The sequence below is a fragment of the Protopterus annectens genome, chromosome 10.part0, assembly GCF_019279795.1.
Source record: "Protopterus annectens isolate FY-2018-M chromosome 10.part0, PAN1.0, whole genome shotgun sequence".
In the NCBI taxonomy this organism is placed as follows: domain Eukaryota; kingdom Metazoa; phylum Chordata; order Ceratodontiformes; family Protopteridae; genus Protopterus; species Protopterus annectens.
Genome location: NC_056744.1, coordinates 1,780,046,622 through 1,780,068,617, shown reverse-complemented (window position 1 = coordinate 1,780,068,617; position 21,996 = coordinate 1,780,046,622). Strand labels below are relative to the sequence as shown.

General features: G+C 37.8%; 1 protein-coding gene across 1 annotated transcript in view; it reads left to right on the top strand.

Annotated features, from left to right (window-relative positions):
* The window catches only part of LOC122814018 (carbonic anhydrase 4-like), a 287,411-nt gene extending 267,007 nt beyond the window's left edge, over positions 1 to 20,404 (top strand). The window contains exons 8-9 of the mRNA XM_044086598.1: positions 7,776 to 7,939; positions 19,963 to 20,404. Of these exons, the coding sequence (XP_043942533.1) occupies positions 7,776 to 7,939; positions 19,963 to 20,154 (356 nt within the window). The 3' untranslated portion in view covers positions 20,155 to 20,404. The remainder of the gene's footprint in view (positions 1 to 7,775; positions 7,940 to 19,962) is intronic.
* Positions 20,405 to 21,996: the final 1,592 nt, after the last annotated feature.

Here is a 21,996-nt window from a genome sequence, read left to right as displayed (position 1 = left end):
TATGCAGATTTGATTGTTGTCTTTGGATCTGATGGAGAAATTATCATTTGGGGTGGTGGTTTTCCTGGGCCAAAGAAAATACATTTTTTTGTGGGGGGGGGGGTTGAAAAGACATTTGATATTGGTGAACCACGTTTCTGCTAGGGTAAAGTTGTTTTGGGTTAGGGATTGCAGTTCATAAAGGGTGGGGGCAACGCAAATAAGGGTGGTGTCATCTGTGTATTGTACAATTGACATAGAGGGTGAGGATGAAGAGATGTGGTTAGTAAATAGAGAGAACAGTAAGGGACCAAGAATAGACCCTTGAGGGACTCCTGTGGTAACTGGCAACAGGGGGGACAGTTGGTCTTTCCAGAGAACTGCTTGCTGATGGCCTGATAAGTAACTGTTGAACCAAGATATAGAGGAGGGGCTTATGTTTAGGGTAGATAGAGTTTTAAGAAGAATATTGTAGATAACCATATCAAAGGCTTTTGATAAGTCTAAGAATATGGAGGATACAAACAGACCCTTGTTTCTGTGGTGATTAACTATATTCATGAATGATAGAAGAGCTGTGGTGGTGCTGTGGGAAGGTCTAAACCCATGTTGTGAAATGGAGAGAAGCTTGTTATCTTGGAGGTTCTGCATTAGTTGAGTGTGAACCACTCTTTCTAATATTTTGGACAAAGGTGACAGGATTGCGATTGGATAATAATTGGTCAGCTCTAAGGAGTTACCTCCTTTGTGCAGTGGAATTGTATGTGAAGTTTTCCAGGAGGTGGGTACTTTACTTTTTAGTAGTGATCTGTTTATGAGAATAGAGACAGGTTAGGCAATGGCATCAGCTGATATCCGAAGGAAGTCGGCTGGTAGATTATCTGCTGCTAGTGTGGTTGGTTTAAGTTTTTTAAGGAGTTTAAAAATTAGCTTGGTGGACACGGAGTGAAGGTTGAATTTGGGGGTGTTGGATTGAGTATGGGGGTGGGTTTGGTTCATTGTTGGTGTGGGGCTACTAGTACTGTTCTGGGCATTGGCCAGGGTCTGGACAGTTTCAGTAAAGAATTTGTTAAATTGTGTGGGAATGTCTTCAAGATTATTAAGTAGCACTTGGGATGGGGTGGTGGTTTTTCCTGGGTGGAGTATGCCATTTAGTGTGGCCCAGAATTTTTGGAGGTTATGAGCATATTTCCTTGCATGTTTTTTATAGTAATTAACTTTGATTAGTTTGATTTGCTTTTTAGTTTTGTTTCAGAGTTCTAGATAGTTTTGTCTGAGACTTAAGGCTTTATTTTTCTGATATTGAATCCAGGCCTTGTCCCTGTCTTTCATTTTAGTTTTAGTGTCTTTAGTGAGCCATGGGGCACAGTTAGTTTTTATTCTAATGGTACGGTAAGGTGCATGATCATTTAAGATTTTAAGGAAGGTTGTATTAAAATGTTCAACAGCTTCGTCTAGAGATAGTTGTTTTAGGGGGGCCCAATTGAAACTTTTTAACTCTTCGATGAAGTTAGTAGCTATAAACTTCTTTTTGTTGTAAACTTCCCTGAGGATGGGTTGGTTGATAAATTGGGATCTGTTCCTAATTAGGTAGGTTGGGTGATAGTCAGTTAGGCTGTCTGGGAGACAGCCTGATAGGTGAGCCTGAATGCGGTCGGATATCCAAACCAATATCCCAGAAGTATGTTTGACAAACTTCGCAAATGACTGCAAGCCAAACACTAGTTTCCACTCATCCATTGAACTCCAATAATGGCTAGAATATGCACATATCTGGTGCACTGAAAACACTGACAAACTAAATGCAAAAAGAACAGTACAGCAGCATTCAGCAAAAAAGCTGTTCCCACCTCATATCTTATACATGGTTCTCCTATTTAGACAGATATAGTTATAATAGACATGGATACTTATGTGGACAAATCTATCTCACTTGCTCATCATGTTTTCACCATAGTCAAGGAAGTCCTTCTATCTGTCATAGTTAAGTCCAAGAAAATAGCTTTACTATCCAAAGAAGTCATCTTACCACTGTACTCTTCCCTTGTCAGACCCATCATCGAATCCAGTGCCCCTTTGGTAAGTACAAATCAAAGCATATTACTCAACTATAAAAGCCCTAACAATGTTTAACCAAGATAATTAAAGGGCTTAAATACTTCAACTATGCCGATAGAGTAACACAACTGTCCTTACACTTGTTAGCCTACTGGATACTCTGAGGTGACCCATGTCTCTCTTTTAAAACCATGAAAGATCAGGTGGAATTAACCTTCCAGACTTTGATATGCATGACTTAGTATCCATTTTCAAAACACTCTCCCTATGGTTAAACTTTTCATATTCAGCTAGATGGAAACAATTTCAAGGACAAATTTGGTTAAATTCAAATTTCTGTTTTAATTCTCAATACACAAACATTTTGACCAATAAACTGCATTGGATGGTGAAAGATTTCACTTTAGGTAATCAAAATAAATATATTCCCTCTAAATTTATATTTAAGACATTATCCTGTTATAGAACCTTCATAAATAAACATTCAGATATTAAAGACTGGTCTTTTATTGTTTCCAATTGCTTACATACCTAATATTTTAGGCACTTCTAACAATATCAGTATGAATATTCTCAAAAGGAAAAATTTTATTTTTTGGCACCAATTGATGGACTCTAAAAAGGTACTTAATATGAAAGAACTTTTGAATAAATTTAATATTGATAAGAAGCAATGTTGCATTTCATAAAATAAGAAATAATTTTATAACCAAATATCAACTTGGTGTACTCTCCATGCAAGGAAAACATTCCTAAATTAATATAATACCTAATTATTACTAGTACTCAGTTGGTTTAAGGAAAAGGTCATCTATCTAAATTGTGCAAGCTAATTAGAAATACAAGATCTATGAAATAAGTTAACATTAAAGGCCAAGCAAAGTATTACTTTGGATGTCTCGATGATTGATGGGTACACTCAACTTTAAACCAGAGTTATCATGTACAGCCCTGCTCAGTTTGAAAGGTAATTACTGATAATTGCTTTTAGAGAATAGGCAAATTGGGCATTAAAGCCAGATTGGAGAATGAATGTTCCTCACCAGGGTGTTAATGTACAGGTAATGCCTGCTGAAAATGTGTCCACCACTTTATGGCATCATATTAAGGAGCTGCAGAGACCGGACTGTAAGAAAGCTAGCAGACACCATTATTTTAAGCCCATTACACAGTGCTTTTGCTGTTTAGTGAGTGCAAAATTAAAATAAGTAGATAATGCAAAAAATATAAAAGTATGTTTGTGTGTATGTATGTTTCTATGTGTGTGTGAGTGCACGTGTGTTTGCATGCATGAAAGCGGAAGTGAGAGGATGAGACAGGGATTGAGACTGAGTAGTGCCTTGATCTTATTATCTTAGATGTTTATAATTTTCGAAGTACCACAGGGATCAGTGCAGACCTCTTTCTTATGCAGATAGTTTTATTTATTTATTTTTATTTTTCATTTGTTAACCGGGAAAGTCCGACTGGATGCAGGTCCATTTTCAATGGAGGCCCGAGGAGATAAGCTCAAAGAAAACACACAGAATACAAGTATATTACAAAAATCTTACACTGCAGAACATGAGAGCATCCATTGCATACACAGAGCAAATACACAGACAATGAGATTAACAAATCATACAATAATCAATCATTGAGGTATGCAATATTAAAAAGAAACAGTTTTCAGTTTTCAGGAGACAAACTGTCGGTGAATAGCTGAGGTTCTGAGATAATATCTTGTTAAGGATTAGCCTGGTGAGTGGCATGAGGATAGCCAATTGTTTTGATAATGGGTTTTCAGAAGTTTTTTAAAATGAGAAGTGGAGGTGGTAAAAGTTATCTGGCTTGGTAGAGTGTTCCATTTTTTGGCAGTGGTGCTGGGAAAAAGGGATCTGCCAGCATCATTTATGTGCTTGATGACAGCTATGAGGTTCTGGTTGCTGGATCTAAGGGGTCTAGTGGGTATGTGTGGCTGTATGAGTTGCTGAAGTGTGGGGATTAGGTTGTGAAAGTAACAGAGTTTGCGAGCAGTAGACAGTTGATTGAGTAGTAGCATATGAGGCAGCTCCATCCAGTTGAGCTGCTTAAGTGATACACAGTGATGGGACTTATAAGAGGCTTTGGTAGCAAATTTGACGATCTTGTTGTAGCAAGATTCCATTTTTTTAGGTCGGATTGGTGGAGATTGGTCAAGATGGAAGAAGCATAAAGGAGGATGTATAGAAGATGAATCCTTGCAATGGTTGCTTTGGTGATTTTAGTCATAAAGTCTTTATTCCTATAGAGGAGTCCATGTTTTTTGTTAACTTTCTTGATGATTTGTGCAATATGGATGTTGAATTTAAGATTGTTGTCTATTTCTACACCTAGCAATTTAGTGTGTGTGGTTATGCAGATTTGATTGTTGTCTTTGGATCTGATGGAGAAATTATCATTTGGGGTGGTGGTTTTCCTGGGCGAAAGAAAATACATTTTTTTGTGGGGGGGGGGTTGAAAAGACGTTTGATATTGGTGAACCACGTTTCTGCTAGGGTAAAGTTGTTTTGGGTTAGGGATTGCAGTTCATAAAGGGTGGGAGCAATGCAAATAAGGGTGGTGTCATCTGTGTATTGTACAATTGACATAGAGGGTGAGGATGAAGAGATGTGGTTAGTAAATAGAGAGAACAGTAAGGGACCATGAATAGACCCTTGAGGGACTCCTGTAGTAACTGGCAACAGGGGGGACAGTTGGTCTTTCCAGAGAACTGCTTGCTGATGGCCTGATAAGTAACTGTTGAACCAAGATATAGAGGAGGGGCTTATGTTTAGGGTAGATAGAGTTTTAAGAAGAATATTGTAGATAACCATATCAAAGGCTTTTGATAAGTCTAAGAATATGGAGGATACAAACAGACCCTTGTTTCTGTGGTGATTAACTATATTCATGAATGATAGAAGAGCTGTGGTGGTGCTGTGGGAAGGTCTAAACCCATGTTGTGAAATGGAGAGAAGCTTGTTATCTTGGAGGTTCTGCATTAGTTGAGTGTGAACCACTCTTTCTTATATTTTGGACAAAGGTGACAGGATTGCTATTGGATAATAATTGGTCAGCTCTAAGGAGTTACCTCCTTTGTGCAGTGGAATTGTATGTGAAGTTTTCCAGGAGGTGGGTACTTTACTTTTTAGTAGTGATCTGTTTATGAGAATAGAGACAGGTTAGGCAATGGCATCAGCTGATATCCGAAGGAAGTCGGCTGGTAGATTATCTGCTGCTAGTGTGGTTGGTTTAAGTTTTTTAAGGAGTTTAAAAATTAGCTTGGTGGACACGGAGTGAAGGCTGAATTTGGGGGTGTTGGATTGAGTATGGGGGTGGGTTTGGTTCATTGTTGGTGTGGGGCTACTAGTACTGTTCTGGGCATTGGCCAGGGTCTGGACAGTTTCAGTAAAGAATTTGTTAAATTGTGTGGGAATGTCTTCAAGATTATTAAGTAGCACTTAGGATGGGGTGGTGGTTTTTCCTGGGTGGAGTATGCCATTTAGTGTGGCCCAGAATTTTTGGAGGTTATGAGCATATTTTCTTGCATGTTTTTTATAGTAATTAACTTTGATTAGTTTGATTTGCTTTTTGGTTTTGTTTCAGAGTTCTAGATAGTTTTGTCTGAGACTTAAGGTTTTATTTTTCTGATATTGAATCCAGGCCTTGTCCCTGTCTTTCATTTTAGTTTTAGTGTCTTTAGTGAGCCATGGGGCACAGTTAGTTTTTATTCTAATGGTACGGTAAGGTGCATGATCATTTAAGATTTTAAGGAAGGTTGTATTAAAATGTTCAACAGCTTCATCTAGAGATAGTTGTTTTAGGGGGGCTCAATTGAAACTTTTTAACTCTTCGATGAAGTTAGTAGCTATAAACTTCTTTTTGTTGCAAACTTCCCTGAGGATGGGTTGGTTGATAAATTGGGATCTGTTCCTAATTAGGTAGGTTGGGTGATAGTCAATTAGGCTGTCTATGAGACAGCCTGATAGGTGAGCCTGAATGCGGTCGGATATCCAAACCAATATCCCAGAAGTATGTTTGACAAACTTCACAAATGACTGCAAGCCAAACACTAGTTTCCACTCATCAATTGAACTCCAATAATGGCTAGAATATGCACATATCTGGTGCACTGAAAACACTGACAAACTAAATGCAAAAAGAACAGCACAGCAGCATTCAGCAAAAAAGCTGTTCCCATCTCATATCTTATAAATGGTTCTCCTATTTAGACAGACATAGTTATAATAGACATGGATACTTATGTGGACAAATCTATCTCACTTGCTCATCATGTTTTCACCATAGTCAAGGAAGTCCTTCTATCTGTCATAGTTAAGTCCAAGGAAATAGCTTTACTATGCAAAGAAGTCATCTTACCACTGTACTCTTCCCTTGTCAGACCCATCATCGAATTCAGTGCCCCTTTGGTAAGTACAAATCAAAGCATATTACTCAACTGTAAAAGCCCTAACAATGTTTAACCAAGATAATTAAAGGGCTTAAATACTTCAACTATGCCGATAGAGTAACACAGCTGTCCTTACACTTGTTAGCCTACTGGCTACTCTGAGGTGACCCATGTCTCTCTTTCAAAACCATGAAAGATCAGGTGGAATTAACCTTCCAGACTTTGATATGCGTGTCTTAGTATCCATTTTCAAAACACTCTCCCTATGGTTAAACTTTTCATATTCAGCTAGATGGAAACAATTTCAAGGACAAATTTGGTTAAATTCAAATTTCTGTTTTAATTCTCAATACACAAACATTTTGACCAATAAACTGCATTAGATGGTGAAAGATTTCAGTTTAGGTAATCAAAATAAATATATTCCCTCTAAATTTATATTTAAGACATTATCCTGTTATAGAACCTTCATAAATAAACATTCAGATATTAAAGACTGGTCTTTTATTGTTTCCAATTGCGTACATACCTAATATTGTAGGCACTTCTAACAATATCAGTATGAATATTCTCAAAAGGAAAAATTTTATTTTTTGGCACCAATTGATGGACTCTGAAAAGGTACTTAATATGAAAGAACTTTTGAATAAATTTAATATTGATAAGAAGCAATGTTGCATTTCATAAAATAAGAAATAATTTTATAACCAAATATCAACTTGGTGTACTCACCATGCAAGGAAAACATTCCTAAATTAATATAATACCTAATTATTACGAGTACTCAGATGGTTCAAAAAAAAGGTCATCTATCTAAATTGTGCAAGCTAATTAGAAATACAAGATCTATGAAATAAGTTAACATTAAAGGCCAAGCAAAGTATTACTTTGGCTGTCTCGATGATTGATGGGTACACTCAACTTTAAACCAGAGTTATCATGTACAGCCCTGCTCAGTTTGAAAGGTAATTACTGATAATTGCTTTTAGAGTATAGGCAAATTGGACATTAAAGCCAGATTGGAGAATGAATGTTCCTCACCAGGGTGTTAATGTACAGGTAATTTGAATTTTTGAAATGAATTTTGTTCTGAGGAAGCCTGGGATTGAACCTGGGTGAAAGCGCTTAACTACTTGTTTGTACTGTTTGGATTTTAGTTGCAAATAAACTACGTGATTTTTCATCTGTTTGGCAGATTCATGTAATTATACACTTTTATATATATTTTCCTGAGGGTGTCCTTGGTACTGCTGATCGGATCACTTGTTCTTATATATAATGTTTATTACACTCATTCCAAACTCTTACAATTTCATTTCATTTACAGGGTCAGTCAACAGGACAAACTTTACGTTATCAATTTCTTCATTAATCAAGCAAGTAAACACAACAAAATATTATCGTTATCATGGCTCACTAACGACACCAACATGTGATGAAGCAGTCACCTGGACTATTTTTCAATCACCAGTTCTGGTTAGCCCTAATGTGGTACGTAGCATTTCTACTAACAGGGTAACAACACATTAGTAATAAGAGAAGCAACCTTAGTTGATAACAGCATGTTAAAATAAAGCTCACATATTACTTAACAGAAACAATATTGTAAGCAAATGCTTATTTCTTGCATTCTTAAATTCACTGCCTTTTCATATTAAGTTTGGGATATTTGTAAAACTAGACATTCTTCTAAAATATCAAAAGGGTTTATGCTCAAAATGTGTGTGGTTCTCCCAACCTGATCTTTTCAGCAGTCAAATTTTGTAGCAGGTTTCCCCAGTAACATATCATGTCCATTTGGGGTGTCTTGTCTATAAAATGATTAAAACCCTATACCCTACACAGGTCTTTATTGTTGCTTAAAGGAAATGGTCAGCTCAGTAGTTTTGTGAGTTTTCCTTCTCTTCTCCAAGCCTAGGAACTGACAGTGTTGAAACTTATCTTACATCATTTGATGGTTACTTCTAGAGTTTATTGAGAAAATATAATTGTGAAAGTGTATCTTTCTGTCATGACATTCTCAACAAACCCTTACTAGCACTTGCCTTTGTGGGTAACAAATTCCTTGTACTCACCAAGGATTATAATTTTTAGCATTCCTTTGTTTGAGGAAGGAACCAAATATTCCTAATTAACAGTGTAGCTTGATATTACATAATGTCGCTGTTGTTAGGAGGGGTGAACATGTATAGGACTTATTAGAGCATGAGAGATGATTGGACTGGACGCCTACTTCTGCTCATTGTATTGTTTCTGACTTTAAATTTAATCTCAAAGCAAGATTAAAAACTAAAAATGATGGAGGCTTCCTCTTGTGTTCTTATGGGGCAGGTAATGGTGAACAACAGGACCACACCTAACAAGCTGAGCGAGAGGTCATATCTTTAAGCAGCTGCTATTATGACTAGTTCCTCCTCTTCATGGGGTGGTAGTGTTTCAAAGTCTTCCATTTCTCTTTTCAACCTTCTGCTTCAACAGGGGTTCTGATTCAGAAAAAAATGTATTGGTCATGTATATTACAATTACAAGAAAAACATTTCTGTAAAACAGTGTATAATTTACGATTTAACTTACATAAAATCAGGATATTTGCATTAACAATCAATTTGTTTCACTTAATAACAAAACATACACTACAACTATATACATATTTATAAAATACCCAATAGCCTTTTTTAATTTCCCTATTAATTTAAAGTCGCTTTAACACTAAGTTATTACCTGAATGTATTTTTTTTCCAAACATCTTTATTAAATTTATATATATGGCAAAGGCAATCTTACATTTATATAAATGAAAAACATACAAAATGATACCACTTTAGTTGCAAACAGTTTATATCACAGATATCATTGAAATAACTGTAGTTGTAAATATTATGCTTCACTTATAAACCATCCAGTCATTCTCAGTTAAGCATCATATGTCTCATTCAAATCCTGCCTCTTAAACCTCATTCCTGGTCTACATATAATGTTCCCACAATTCCCATTTTTTCTGTGTAGTCTGCATCTTCCCTTTTCTAAAGATCTCAATTCCAGTTGTTTTAGCTCTGCTACTACATTCACTACTTCTAATAAAATTGGTCTAGACTTTGATTTCCTTTTTCTAGTAATTGCTTTTTGGGCAGCCACCATAATTAGACTCAGCAAGGCTTTACTATGTATAGGCAATTCCGATTCTGTAGCTTAGACTTTGAGTTGTAGTCAATATGTTTTTATGATGTTCTAAATTTTCTGTATTCTTGTATCTTATTAGTTACTTCTTCCAGAATTTGTAGAAGTTATTCAAATTGAGGAAATTAACTGCTTTTCCACTTTCTTGAAGCATTTCTTTCAATAGCTACAATGGGTCTATATTACATGATCAAACATTTAGGTGATCGAACACCTAAATGTCGACACATAAATGTCAAAGTTTGACAAATTCGAATGGCTATTTATGCAAATTTTTTCCTTGGGAAAAAAATTCACTTGGCCGTCATTGGTAATTCGTCCTTTTCTCCAATGTAAAGTGATCTCGGCGTTGGTATATTTAGTTAGGGGGGGCACAGCCCCTCACTTGATTAGCATTTAAAGGTTTGTTTTGTTTCTTCCAGCCAAGGACATTTTTTCCCCAGGGAACAAATTTGCGTAATGGCCATTCACGGTTTTAAGGGTTTGACATTTATGTGTCAGCGTTTAGGTGTTTGATCACATTAACGTTCGATCACGTAATATAGACCTGCTAGAACAATCCATATGATGTGATGCGGATGACTCTTCATACTCGGAAGTAACAGGACAATAAAGAAAAACAGATTTTCTGAAATTAAATAGTTATCCTTTTTACTAGTTCTGCATTGGAAAGTCTTTACATGGAAATGCTTCCAAAGAGATTTCTCCACACCAGAGAAGATTGCTAAGATGAAACAGGATAATAAAATAGTTTGATGAAGATGCAGTCTAGAATTAAAAGCTAATTTGAGACATCTTATACATGATTATGCCAATTTAAAATATAATTGGCAAAGAAATGATTATTTTACAGGCTTTCATAGTCAGCATGAGTTCTAGAGTATAGTAGTGTTAACACAACAAGCCATTTCTATCACCATGTTGGTAGCCAAAATCCCTCCTGAGGAAGGTGCGCTTTCAGTGATAGAGAGATTTTCTTCTATGTCTGACATCAGTCTTCAAATGGCAAAGCTGGGAAATAACTTACCTTCTTCTCTGGTTATGCCCTTGTAATCTCTACAGGTCTCTGTAACTCCTTTAACTGATTTCCCAACAGTCTTTATGTAGACGTCCAGGGGCAAAACATTATTAAGAAAAATGCCTGACCCTATTCTGGTTTGAAGTCAGGAGTAGATGTCCGGTGCCAAAGAGCTCAGTGTTTATCCATTGAGGAATCAGATGCTGGGTTCCTGAATGGTGTATAATATTCCTTGATTATGTTAACTTTGTACTCAAATATTCTAGAGTGGTACAAAATGTGTCTTAGATTTCAGTGGCCCTAAACCTCTCATGTTAGGGGGTGTCCAGCATTGATGAATAGTCTTTTATTCATCCGTCAAGATGGTGGTATTGCAGTGTTTTAAAAAACTGACTCTCTCAAAAGTCTTGAGCCTAATTCAGGAGATAATGCCATCCTGCCTTCTGGACCTTCCAAAGAAAATATGAAATACCATTTCAAATGGTCTACCATATGACTTGCATTCACTAAAGTGAGTATGCTAACTTCATGAAGTTATCAGATGGCAAAGTACAAGCAAAACCTGTCTTTTTTTTTCAATATTTCAATGCTAATTGTCTGACTGTTTCTTAAAACTGTGTTATGAGGCAACTACCTCAAAAAACTCAGCAGGTCTTAAAGGTAAGGAGCAAATTCATGAATCAAAATCTAATGTCTTGGCCAGCTGTTTTAAATATTGTTGCATATAATATGTTAAATAAAATAGCATTTTGAGTGTTTTTGCTTACATTAGAGCAGTTTGTGAAGAGAGTTTATAGATCTGCTACTCCAGAGATAAGGATGGTTAAATAGAAGTCTCAGATGGTGCAGTATCAGGTTATTTGACTGAGATTATTAATCAGATGAATGATTTCACCAGGTAATAAGGAATCTATAACTTATGAAGGTATCACAGAATTAGCTCCAACAGAAGACAGGGTGGAAACCTATATTACTAAAAGTTGGCATGGATGTTTGCAGAGCATGATAGGTTCAGAGCGACTGCCTCGGTGACTCTTTCATATAGTTACGGCTGACAGACAGCCCTGCCCTTCTCAGAAAATGCAAAGGCTGAATTAAAAATGTGAGTCAAATATTTCATGCTCCTTTGCCTAAATGTAGAAGACCTTTTTCATCTATTGTTCTTCTACAGAAAATATACTAGAAGGCAACAATTTAAACAAAAGAGATGGTTTCAGAGAAGGCAATATTAAAAGTAAAAGGGAAAAAACAACATCAACAAAGCTACCAGTAAGATAGCTATTTCTTCAGTAACATTTGATGGCTCACCAATCATCCTTTGTCTCCTGTCCCCAAATTCTTAAACCCAAGGAGGAAGATTTCCCAAGCCTGCATACAACTTGTGCCTTCTAATCTTAGAAAAGTAGTTAAAAGTGCACTAAAGAGTATTTCCCTCTAAATTATTGTGCTTTTCCCTATAGTTCAAAAGATCAGTTAGCCTTTCCCATTACTTAACGGTTACTAGATATTCAGGATGACAAGGCAGTGGCATTCTTAGATGCCCACAAGCACTTCTGTTCATGATTTTTTTTTCGGTTCCAGAAAAGGAAGACCAGGACAGGCCTATTTTGAAGCTAACAAATCTAATCAGGTTTGTCAGCGTGAATGAATCCAAGATGCAGTCTCTCCAAATTCTCTACCTGTCCTGCAGCAAATTTCTTGGTAACCTTGGAAAGGAGGGACATGTACTTCCACATTCTTTGCAACACTGATCATAAATGGTATATTATTATTATTTTTTTTTTGCAAATTCCCATTAGCAGTTAATGACCTTGTCATTTAGACAAAATTCTTCTGTACCAGAGGTTTCATCAAATGCTTGAATTTTTCCCCCATCAGAACCTTCTGGGAATGCACACACTGATCTTTGTATGGGCAATTTCTGATTCAAGTAGAGTCCTTTCACAGCCTAGGATTGGGTAGCCTTCAGACTCTGGAATGCTTTCACAACTGGGGAGATTATTTTGGTTTCCAAAAGTACTTTGTTACTTCACAAACCAACAAATTTTTAAAAGCCATTCCTGACACAAAAATCCTGCATGTTTTCTGTGACAGACAACATGGTGTAGATGGTGATGGACTCATCTGGGAAAATGTCTGACAGTAAGAACATTTCTGCAAGTCTTGAGTTATATGTCTTTTTCTAACCCAATAGTACCTAGTTCCAGACACAATATGAGGAACATTCACTGGTATTTGGAAACAAACAAGCAGAAAATAGAATGATTGTTCTCAGTTCCTCCGCTCTACTCTTCCATTGATTCCAGCTCTGGGAACGTAACTGCAGTGGTAGCAAACCAGTATGTCATAAACAGGGGACTTGCATTTCATTCCTCCAGCTGTAGATCAGCAACTCATGATAGAGTCCTTAGATTATGCATAGATAGTCAGTCTATGGAATATGAAATTTCAGAGACAGTTGTCTCCATTTCATATGACATTATAGATCATTTTCAATTAGATGTTGACCATTCATCAGTCATTAGTATCTCTCCTGTTAGCTACTAGCTCAGGGTCTCTTCAGGTTGTCAACAACAACACAACAGTCATGCAGACATATCAGCACTCATGGTGAAAATGATTAGTGCTCCTTCTGTTGAGTCCCCATGATTATATGAGAAAAAGGTCTAGAGATTACCCTCATGTTTAAAAGTCAAGATGAAAACCTCTAAAAGACACTTTAAACAGAAATGTTTAATTATTTTTATGAACCTTCCTAATGTTATCAGACATTGTTAACTTCCTGTCTCTCACCCCCCCCTCTATTTCTCTCTTTGTCTTCTGGTCCATAATCACAGCCAAACAATTGTGGTCAGTGCCTTCACAATCACCTAGTTAGAAATCTTAGTGTACACTGTCCATCTAACCCCTCTATCACAAAAAAGTCTTCTGTTAAAGGTAATAAAAAAGCAAATCACCTTCTCATAATTCCTTTTTGGCTTGCTGTTTTGACTCGGATGTTGGTGGACATTCCAATAACCCCCTGCTTCTTAGGTTCATCCATTCATAGGAGGTTACTAGGCTATTGGCCCTAGGGCATTTATAAGCCTAGCCATGTTATACTCTTTTCCCCTTATTGACCAAATTGTATGGTCTATATTTGCATTGCGAGTCTATGATAAGCACCGACTGCCTTTATCCAAGAGAGACATAGGCGACACTCCCGGGGTAAATTTATAGTCTCCCATCCAGTTGTCTAAGTTACATTTAAATAGGGTCATTAAGGAGCTCTGTTTTATGTGAACTGGGAGTTTGTTCCAGAGGAGTGGCAGTCTCTGGGAGACATATCTGTCTCTCCATCATGTCCTGTTAATGTCATAGGCTAGGTTAAGATCCCTAGAGCAAGTGAATTTTGTCCCATTTGACTTGTGGATGTGCAGCATTTCCATTAGGGCAGGGTCCAAGCCTCTCAGCAGCCTATAAGATGCAGAGTACAGTGACAAGACCTGCAGTCTCTCCATGTAGGTCATGTGTTAAAGGTCCTGAATTTTCTAAGTGAGAAACCTCTGAGGTCTCTCCAGCTGCTGAAGGTGTCTGGTGAGGTGCATACAGAAGAGAGCATTGTACTCTATTAGTGGTCTAATGACGGATGAGTACTGGGGAGTAATAACCTCCTTAGTTCTAGAAGCAATGATCTTACTGATGAGATGCACAATGTAGAAGATCTTCTTTACCACTGTGGACACATGGTAATCGAAGTTAAGGCTGCTATCAACCTGTGTTCCCAAACCTCTCACCACAGGGTTTGAGGTAAGAGGAGTATTGTTAATGTTGTAATTTGTAGGGACTTCCCCTTTGCCAAAAGGGATGATAGCGCATTTTTTTTACAATTAATTTAAATCCATGGCTTTGGCACCATTAATTTGTTTGTGTAAGCCCTTTTTGTAGCATGTCAACATTGCTGGGAAACTCAGTGATTGACCCAGTTTGCAGTCATCAGCGAACTTGGTAAGCCACAGGCCATCTATTTTCTCCTGGACTTCTGAAAAATACATTTTAAATAGTAGGGGGCCCAGTACAAATCCTTGTGGTGCACTACTGGTAACTGCTGTGTTGGTAGAGGTGGAATCCTTACTTTGATTGTAAGGGTTCTGTCGGTGAGCCAGTTGTTTACCTATCTAGTGGCATACAGGTTAATTCCCAGCTGGGTGAATTTCTCAATAATGCCTGAGTGGGGAATTGTGCCAAAAGCCTTGTATAAGTCAAGATAGGCTGTATGTACTGTTTTGCCTTCATCCAGGGCTTTGGTGACATTCCTGAAGAAGTCCACCAGGTTTAATAATCATGATCTACTCCTAATGAAACCAAATTAGGTCAGGTCAAGAGTTTGAATGTCACCTCTTTCTTTCTTGAGAAGGTCCATGATGATTCTATCCATGACCTTGCAGATAAGGCTGGTTACATTTATGGATCTATAGTTCCCAGGGTCAGTTGGACAATGGACCCCTTTTGTGCAAGGGAATTACTGTTGCTGTTTTCCACTCTACTGAGACAAAGCTAGCTCTTAAACTGTGTTTGAAGAGAGTGCCAAGTGGTTCTACTAGGTCCTGTTTTAGACCATTTAGTAGACAGCTTGGGATGTTATCTGGTCCCATAGATGATGTGTTTTTGGCCATGGAGAGTGCAGTTATGACCTGATGTTTGGAGAATCTAGGTAGTGGACTGGTGGTAGGTATGCTTTGGGATATGTCTGGTGGGGACAGGAGGATGAAGTTTGTGGCAAATCTGTCTGCTAGTACATTGCCGATGTCCTCAGGGTCAGTATGAGTGGTATCATCCACTACTAGTTCGGCACAAAGCTGAGCCTTCCCTTTTAGATTTCTGACATAGTTAAAGAATGTCTTGTGATTATCCTTAGCTAGGGATGCTAGTTTAGCTTTGTAATTGGCTTTAGAGGACATTACAAGATATATAATTTACTTGTTCAAGCTGTGGAGGGTGTCCCTCCTCTGCTGAGTCAGTTCTCTCATGTTCTTGGACATTAGTTTCTTCCTGTTGTTGGATAACCTATTTATACTTGATGTCCCCCAGGGTGGCTTGTTTTTTTGTGAGGACCTTGTTTTGATCTGTTCAGGAACAGTTGAGTCTATACATTTGTATAGGTGTTTATAAAAAGGGATTTGTATACACCTCTGTATAAGATTCATTGTTGACAGTGGTAGCAGGGGGTTTGAAACTATTTATGCTTAGGAGATTATAGTTTGCTTTGGACAAATTATTCATCCTTTTTGCTCTTGAAGGAGGGGAGTCAGATATGATAATTACTTGAATGAGACTGATTTATGATCAGATCTTACCAGGCAGGGCAACACACAGGGAGTAGTGCAGAGACCCCCTATGTTGGTGAGTACTAAGTCTAGGACATTCGAGCCCCTTGTGGGGGTGCAGGCTACCTTTTCCAGAGCATTTGCATCAACAAAGTCCAGGAACCTTAGGTTGAGCATGTTTGTGCTTATATATGACTTCCAATTAATGGAAAGATAGCTGAAATCACCCATGACCAAGGTATTTGGCTGCATAATGAGTGACTCAAGGAGGTTGAGGTAAGGAGATTGGTTCTTGTGGTTCATGGTGGGGGACCGATAGCTAACAATAATATAGAAGGAGGGTGACTTGGAGTAGCTCTGGGGAGTCGTACTGTTTGACCAGTATTGAGATGTATTTATCTTTAATGAAAATGGATACACCTCCACCTTTGGTTCTTTCATGCTCATTTTGAAGTCTGAACGTGTGGAAGGCATTATAGTCTCACAAGTCTGGGGTGCTCTCTGCGGCCTTGAACCATGTCGCTGTGACTGTACAGTCATTGGCATCTTCCAAGGTAAGGAGTGCTTCCAGTGAGTGCAGTTTCCAATTTAGACTCCTAGGATTAAGCAGCATGACCGTGAGTTTATCTCTAGTGGATTTTTTTACATTGGTAATTTTGTTCTTATGACGTTGCCTAAAAAAAGGCACTATGGGGGAGGGAAGTACCTTTACCAGTAACCGAAAGCCAAGAGGCAACAGGTGAAGGCCATCTCTCTCTGTTGACCGTATCTACCCAGACTGACAGATACTTGAAATCAATCATTTTTTGTTTATATTGAGGCATCATCCTGGATGAAGGCAGACTGCTGCTTAGGGCTAGGGACATACCTGCCTGGGACACATAATCTGTGAGCTCGGTCATGTGTCTTTTCATATAGTCCAGTGAGGTACGTCTCAAGTAATTCACTCCATCATGGACTATGAGTCAGAACAGTACTTGTTGTTGAGAAACATGAGTGTGTGTGTGTGTGATCTGATAGATCCTGGCACCTGACAGGCAGCAGACAGTGACTTTCTCCTTGTCCAGCCTGGTGAGGGGGACATCTGTGTGTCTCACTACGAAGTCATCTTATGACTAAGATATTTGTTTTTGAGGTGTTTTGCCTTAGGGGTTTATTGGCTGAGACACTGTTGTGTGTATTAATATGTGGAAGAGGTGAAGTGTGTGTGCTAACAACCTGTTTGATATCTGGTTTGTTGTTATGTGAGAGAATTGATTCCAGATTCATAGATACATCTTTCACATGCTGTGTTTGTTTTATCCCAACAGTAGTGAAGAGTGATTTATGTTAATGACAAGTTTCTCAAATTAAGAGGCTGGAGGATCTCAGCTTTAATCCCTAACAACCGTATGTTTAATATTTAAGTGCTATATATTCTAAAAGAAGCAAAATGGATGCCCACGGAAAAGCATACTTTTCTAAATAGATCTGATTTTAGCAGTAGTGTTAAATCTTAAATCACAAGTTTCTCAAACTGAACTCAGTGGTCCCTAATAATCATATGTTTAATATTTAAGTGCTATATATTCTAAAAGAAGCAAAATGGATGCCCACGGAAAATCATACTTTTCTAAGTAGATCTGATTTTAGCAATAGTGTTAAATCTTAAATCACAAGTTTCTCAAACTGAACTCAGTGGTCCCTAACAACCATATGTATCCTATTGAAGTGCTATCTGCTCTAAAAGAAGCAAAAAGAGGTATCCACTGGGAAAGCACATCTTTCTAAATAGGTTTGATTTTAACAATGATGTTAAAAGAATGGTTTAGACCCAAATTCTTGCCGAGTCCCTCAAGTTCAAGAGTAGTTGAATAGCCTGTTTAATGTTGGATTGTACTATTTTTCCACTGATGGCCTTTGTCTGCCATTTCTGATTGTTTACCTGATTCTCCACCTAAAGGTTCTCATCTACTTGTAAATCAGGATTTGACAAGGATCTTTTATTTTGGATCGACAAGGCATGCAGTTGGACTTAAATGACACTCGAACTTTGCAAATGAGAAACTAACTCTCCATCAGCTTCAACTTATCAGTATGTGAGACCTCAGTATGTGAGACCTCACTGTGGTGGTGGTGCTGCGGTAGCGTTGTCGCCTCACAGAAAGATGTTATCCTGTTCGATTCACAGCCAGAATGTCTTCTGTGTGGAGACATGCGTGAATGGGCGTACCTTCATTGAAAGTTGTGCATCAGGGCCGGCAACTCGACACGTAAAAATCTACTGCCGATCATTAGCGGACCGGAGTTCCGCTGTGGCAACCTCTAACCGGGAAAAGCCATAAGACACAACAAGTATGTGAGACCTCAGGTATCTCTTCAGGAAATATTGTTTTTAGTTTATTTTTTATTTATTCTTTGTTTATTGGGTTGGCCGACTAAGCAAGTGACCATTTTTCAGAGAAGACCTGACCAGTGAAAGTTATATCAGCCAGAAGGACTTCTGAACTGCAAGCCTTGATGTTTAAAAAGCCATATAATGCGTTCCATAAGGATAGTGCATTCTTAAGAACAATTTGCTCTTTCTTGGTCTGGAATAGTTCTTGATGTACCTGCATCTTTAAACCAGTCTATATAGTTGTCTGTGTTCTTCCCTTAAAAAGAAAATAAAGGTGAAATAATTCCATATACAACGAACAGAAAAAGAGACAACGTGGACAAAGTAAAGTTACAAAACAATCTATGAGGTAGTATGATTCGCTTTTGTCATAAAAGAAAAGTAAGTCCATATGAAAAATGAAAAGCACACTAAGGCTTTGACTTGTTAGAATAAGGTTCATGAGCTTCCACCATAGTATTTATCAAGAACAAATCTGTCCAAATTATATGGGAGGCTGCTACCTGGACACCTAGTAAAACATTTTCTAAACTTTACAAGCTAGATGACCAGTGTTAAGACTGAAACAAATGTTTTTTTGGGGGGGCTGTCAAGCAGGGCATGCTGTAGATCAGTACCCCACTGCTGGATGATGGGGGTACACCGATGCTCTCCCATTCTTCTCATGGAAGCTATGCAGTAATGACCCTTGTATGTTAAGATAATGAAGTCACTGTTGGAGCACAGTATCCATCCACTCACTTGGTCCTGCACATGTTTGCACTGTGTGGTCTCAGTATGTATCTTGTACAGTGTCAGTCACATACTTTGTGGATGTTTTCTGTATATTTTATTTATTTTATTACCACATAGGTACAGCTATGGTTGGTTTCTGTATTTATTGTCATCTTGTTTTGTAAGCTGTGATTCATTGTATTTAAGGCTAATTTTTAGGAGTTTTAACTCCCATAGTTGTATATTGCATAGCAGTCTGCCCCATACTATAGTTTCCATGTGTATCTCATGACAAGGATAGTGAAAAGTCGGGTAGTCTGAGAACCCCATGGGTTGGGGAAAGGGCTGTGATGACATTAATCTGCTCAAACTCTCTCATTTTCTAAATATCCATCCTAAACAAATTACTGTTATACCTTTTGAGTACTGGAACATGCATGCATGTTAAATGCCAGATGCACCATAAGCATCCTAACTTTCCAGGTGCAGATACTCTGGAGCCAATAACTTTGCCAGCCAAAAGATGCAGGTGAATTCAAGCCTGTCCTTCAGTTATGCCCCAAAAGGGTGCTCCATCTTGTCTGTTTATGTTACATTGTCTAAAGCAAAACATGGCAGGTCAAGGAAATCAGACAGTTCTATGAAAAGTATGATTTGTATAAAATAAAACGAAACAAAAAACGAATGTAGTAGAAAAATAGTAAACTGCAGTGGTCATCAGTTTTAAACATAATGATCAGGACAGATGCAAACATGCATCTGCAGTGGCAGATTTAATGTAGGGAGATATACAGTGAATAGAAACCAGGTTAAGACACATAATCATTATTAAAAAACAGCCAAAGGTGTGATGGTCTGAAAATTTACAGGAACGTGTGGTCATATATTTCTAAGACAGTTTGTGATTTTCTCTTTGCTGCAGGTCAATGCATTTGCATCCAAAGTCTTCCGGGATAATCCTGCTAGGACGCCCTTGGTTAATAACTACCGTCCTACACAGAACCTGAATGGTAGACAAATCCAGGTCACACAGTCTGGCAGCCAGAAAGCAGCAGCATCTGTTCGGGTGTCACTTTTGGGAATGGTTCTACTGTCTTTGTTATCTTACCGATAAACAAGCTATGTTTTTGCAACAAGTGATGATGCTGTATTATAATATGGGGTAGGACATACACAAGATGTATGAATCTTCTAGTGCACAAAACTAAATACTATGCAGCAATCTACCCACATCAGAGTAAAATGTGGCAAAGTAATTATTTTTTTTCACTTTCCCTTTTTTTTTCTAGACATTATTCTTTCAAAATGAGATTTGAGTATTTTTTTATTGTTTGCTTTATATATATATATATATATATATATATATATATATATATATATATATACACACACACACACATGCGCGCACACACACACACACACACACACATATATATATATATATATATATATATATAGAGAGAGAGAGAGAGAGAGCGCACTGTTAAAATTGTAATGTTTGACATTAGGATAATGCATGTGGGTTTGGTGTTCTGTGTATTAGAATCTCTGACTGTAAACTTGAAAGAACAGCAAAGCTAGGCAATTAAAATATTCACTCTTCCTTGTGTACCCCCAGCTGCACCATCTCATCCCCAGGTCTGGGAGCTCTCCAATGGCGAGTTGAGCAGAGGAAGTGTTGCAGAGCAGCGTATACATGAATTGGCTCTGCATGCCAGTCAGGATTTTTTATTTGGTACAGCCTAACTGGGTGTGCATCACTACACACAATGCCAGCTAGCTCTAACACCCCCCCACACACACACACACACAGACCAGATGCTGTAATTTGACTGGCAATCTGTCCTGCAATTATAGTACACCCCCATCACTGGGGATGTTCTTTTATCATGAAGAAAAGATCCTCTAGCCCTCCTAAGTTGGATGAGCCAGTAAAGACATTAGTTTTCACCCCCCCCCCCAGCTTCTCTTAAAATGGCCAGTTTTCAACAGTGTTATGTCTCTTGTAGGATATTTCTGACTTTTAAATGTAAAAGGAGACCACAATAACTGTTATGCAGTTCAGATGTATATGGTGTCATTGTAATTGGCTGCAATACAGATTTTTTTACAGTTATTTCTCTTAAGGTAGATTTTATGTCCTTCACTAGTATGAATCAAAAGGATAACCATTTTTATTCAGCTGAGAAAATCAAGGCATAGTATGGATGGGTGTTGTTTATTATGACCAGAGCACAGAAAAGGCAGAACTGGTTCATAAACTAGTTCCTAATATTTTAATATTATGTCCTAAAAAGACTGTCCCAGTGGTCTTTGAAAAGTGCTTTCCATACTCTGTTCACAATTCGTATGCCTAATCCTTTTTTTCTTTCTTTCTTAAAACAGCAACTAAATAAAATATATTTGTAAATGCATATGACATTGTACCCTATCAATGCAGGCCTTAATTTGAGATGTCTTTGTTTTGGGCGATACCAAAGCAAACATTAAAAATAGATGTGGCTTCCATTCTTAACAATGAAAAGTGTTGCATAGACTATAAAATAAATAAAAAAGACATCCTTCATTTTGGGTATGGTAGGAATCGGTCAGTAATGTTACAAACGAAGAGATAATTACTGTCAGTGTGATTGTCACAGATATATCCTTATTGTGATCTTTAAATCCTCTTGCAGTGAGAACATGGAGGCAACCACATAGCAGCCACTGGTGCTGAATTTGTTACTAAACCAAAACAAGGTGTTTCTTAAATAACTAATGCATGTTTCAGGATAGAAGGCCAAACGCTGAGCAGCTCTGAACTCTTTAGAAGTACATTAAAATCCTTTCATTGACTCCTACTTCTACACTATATTTTGTGAGGAGAAAGAATAATATTGACATAATATGTGCTTTTAAGACTATTTATCAAGGGAGGAAGCCTAGTTTCTCTCTTGTATTGCTGATATCTTGAGGC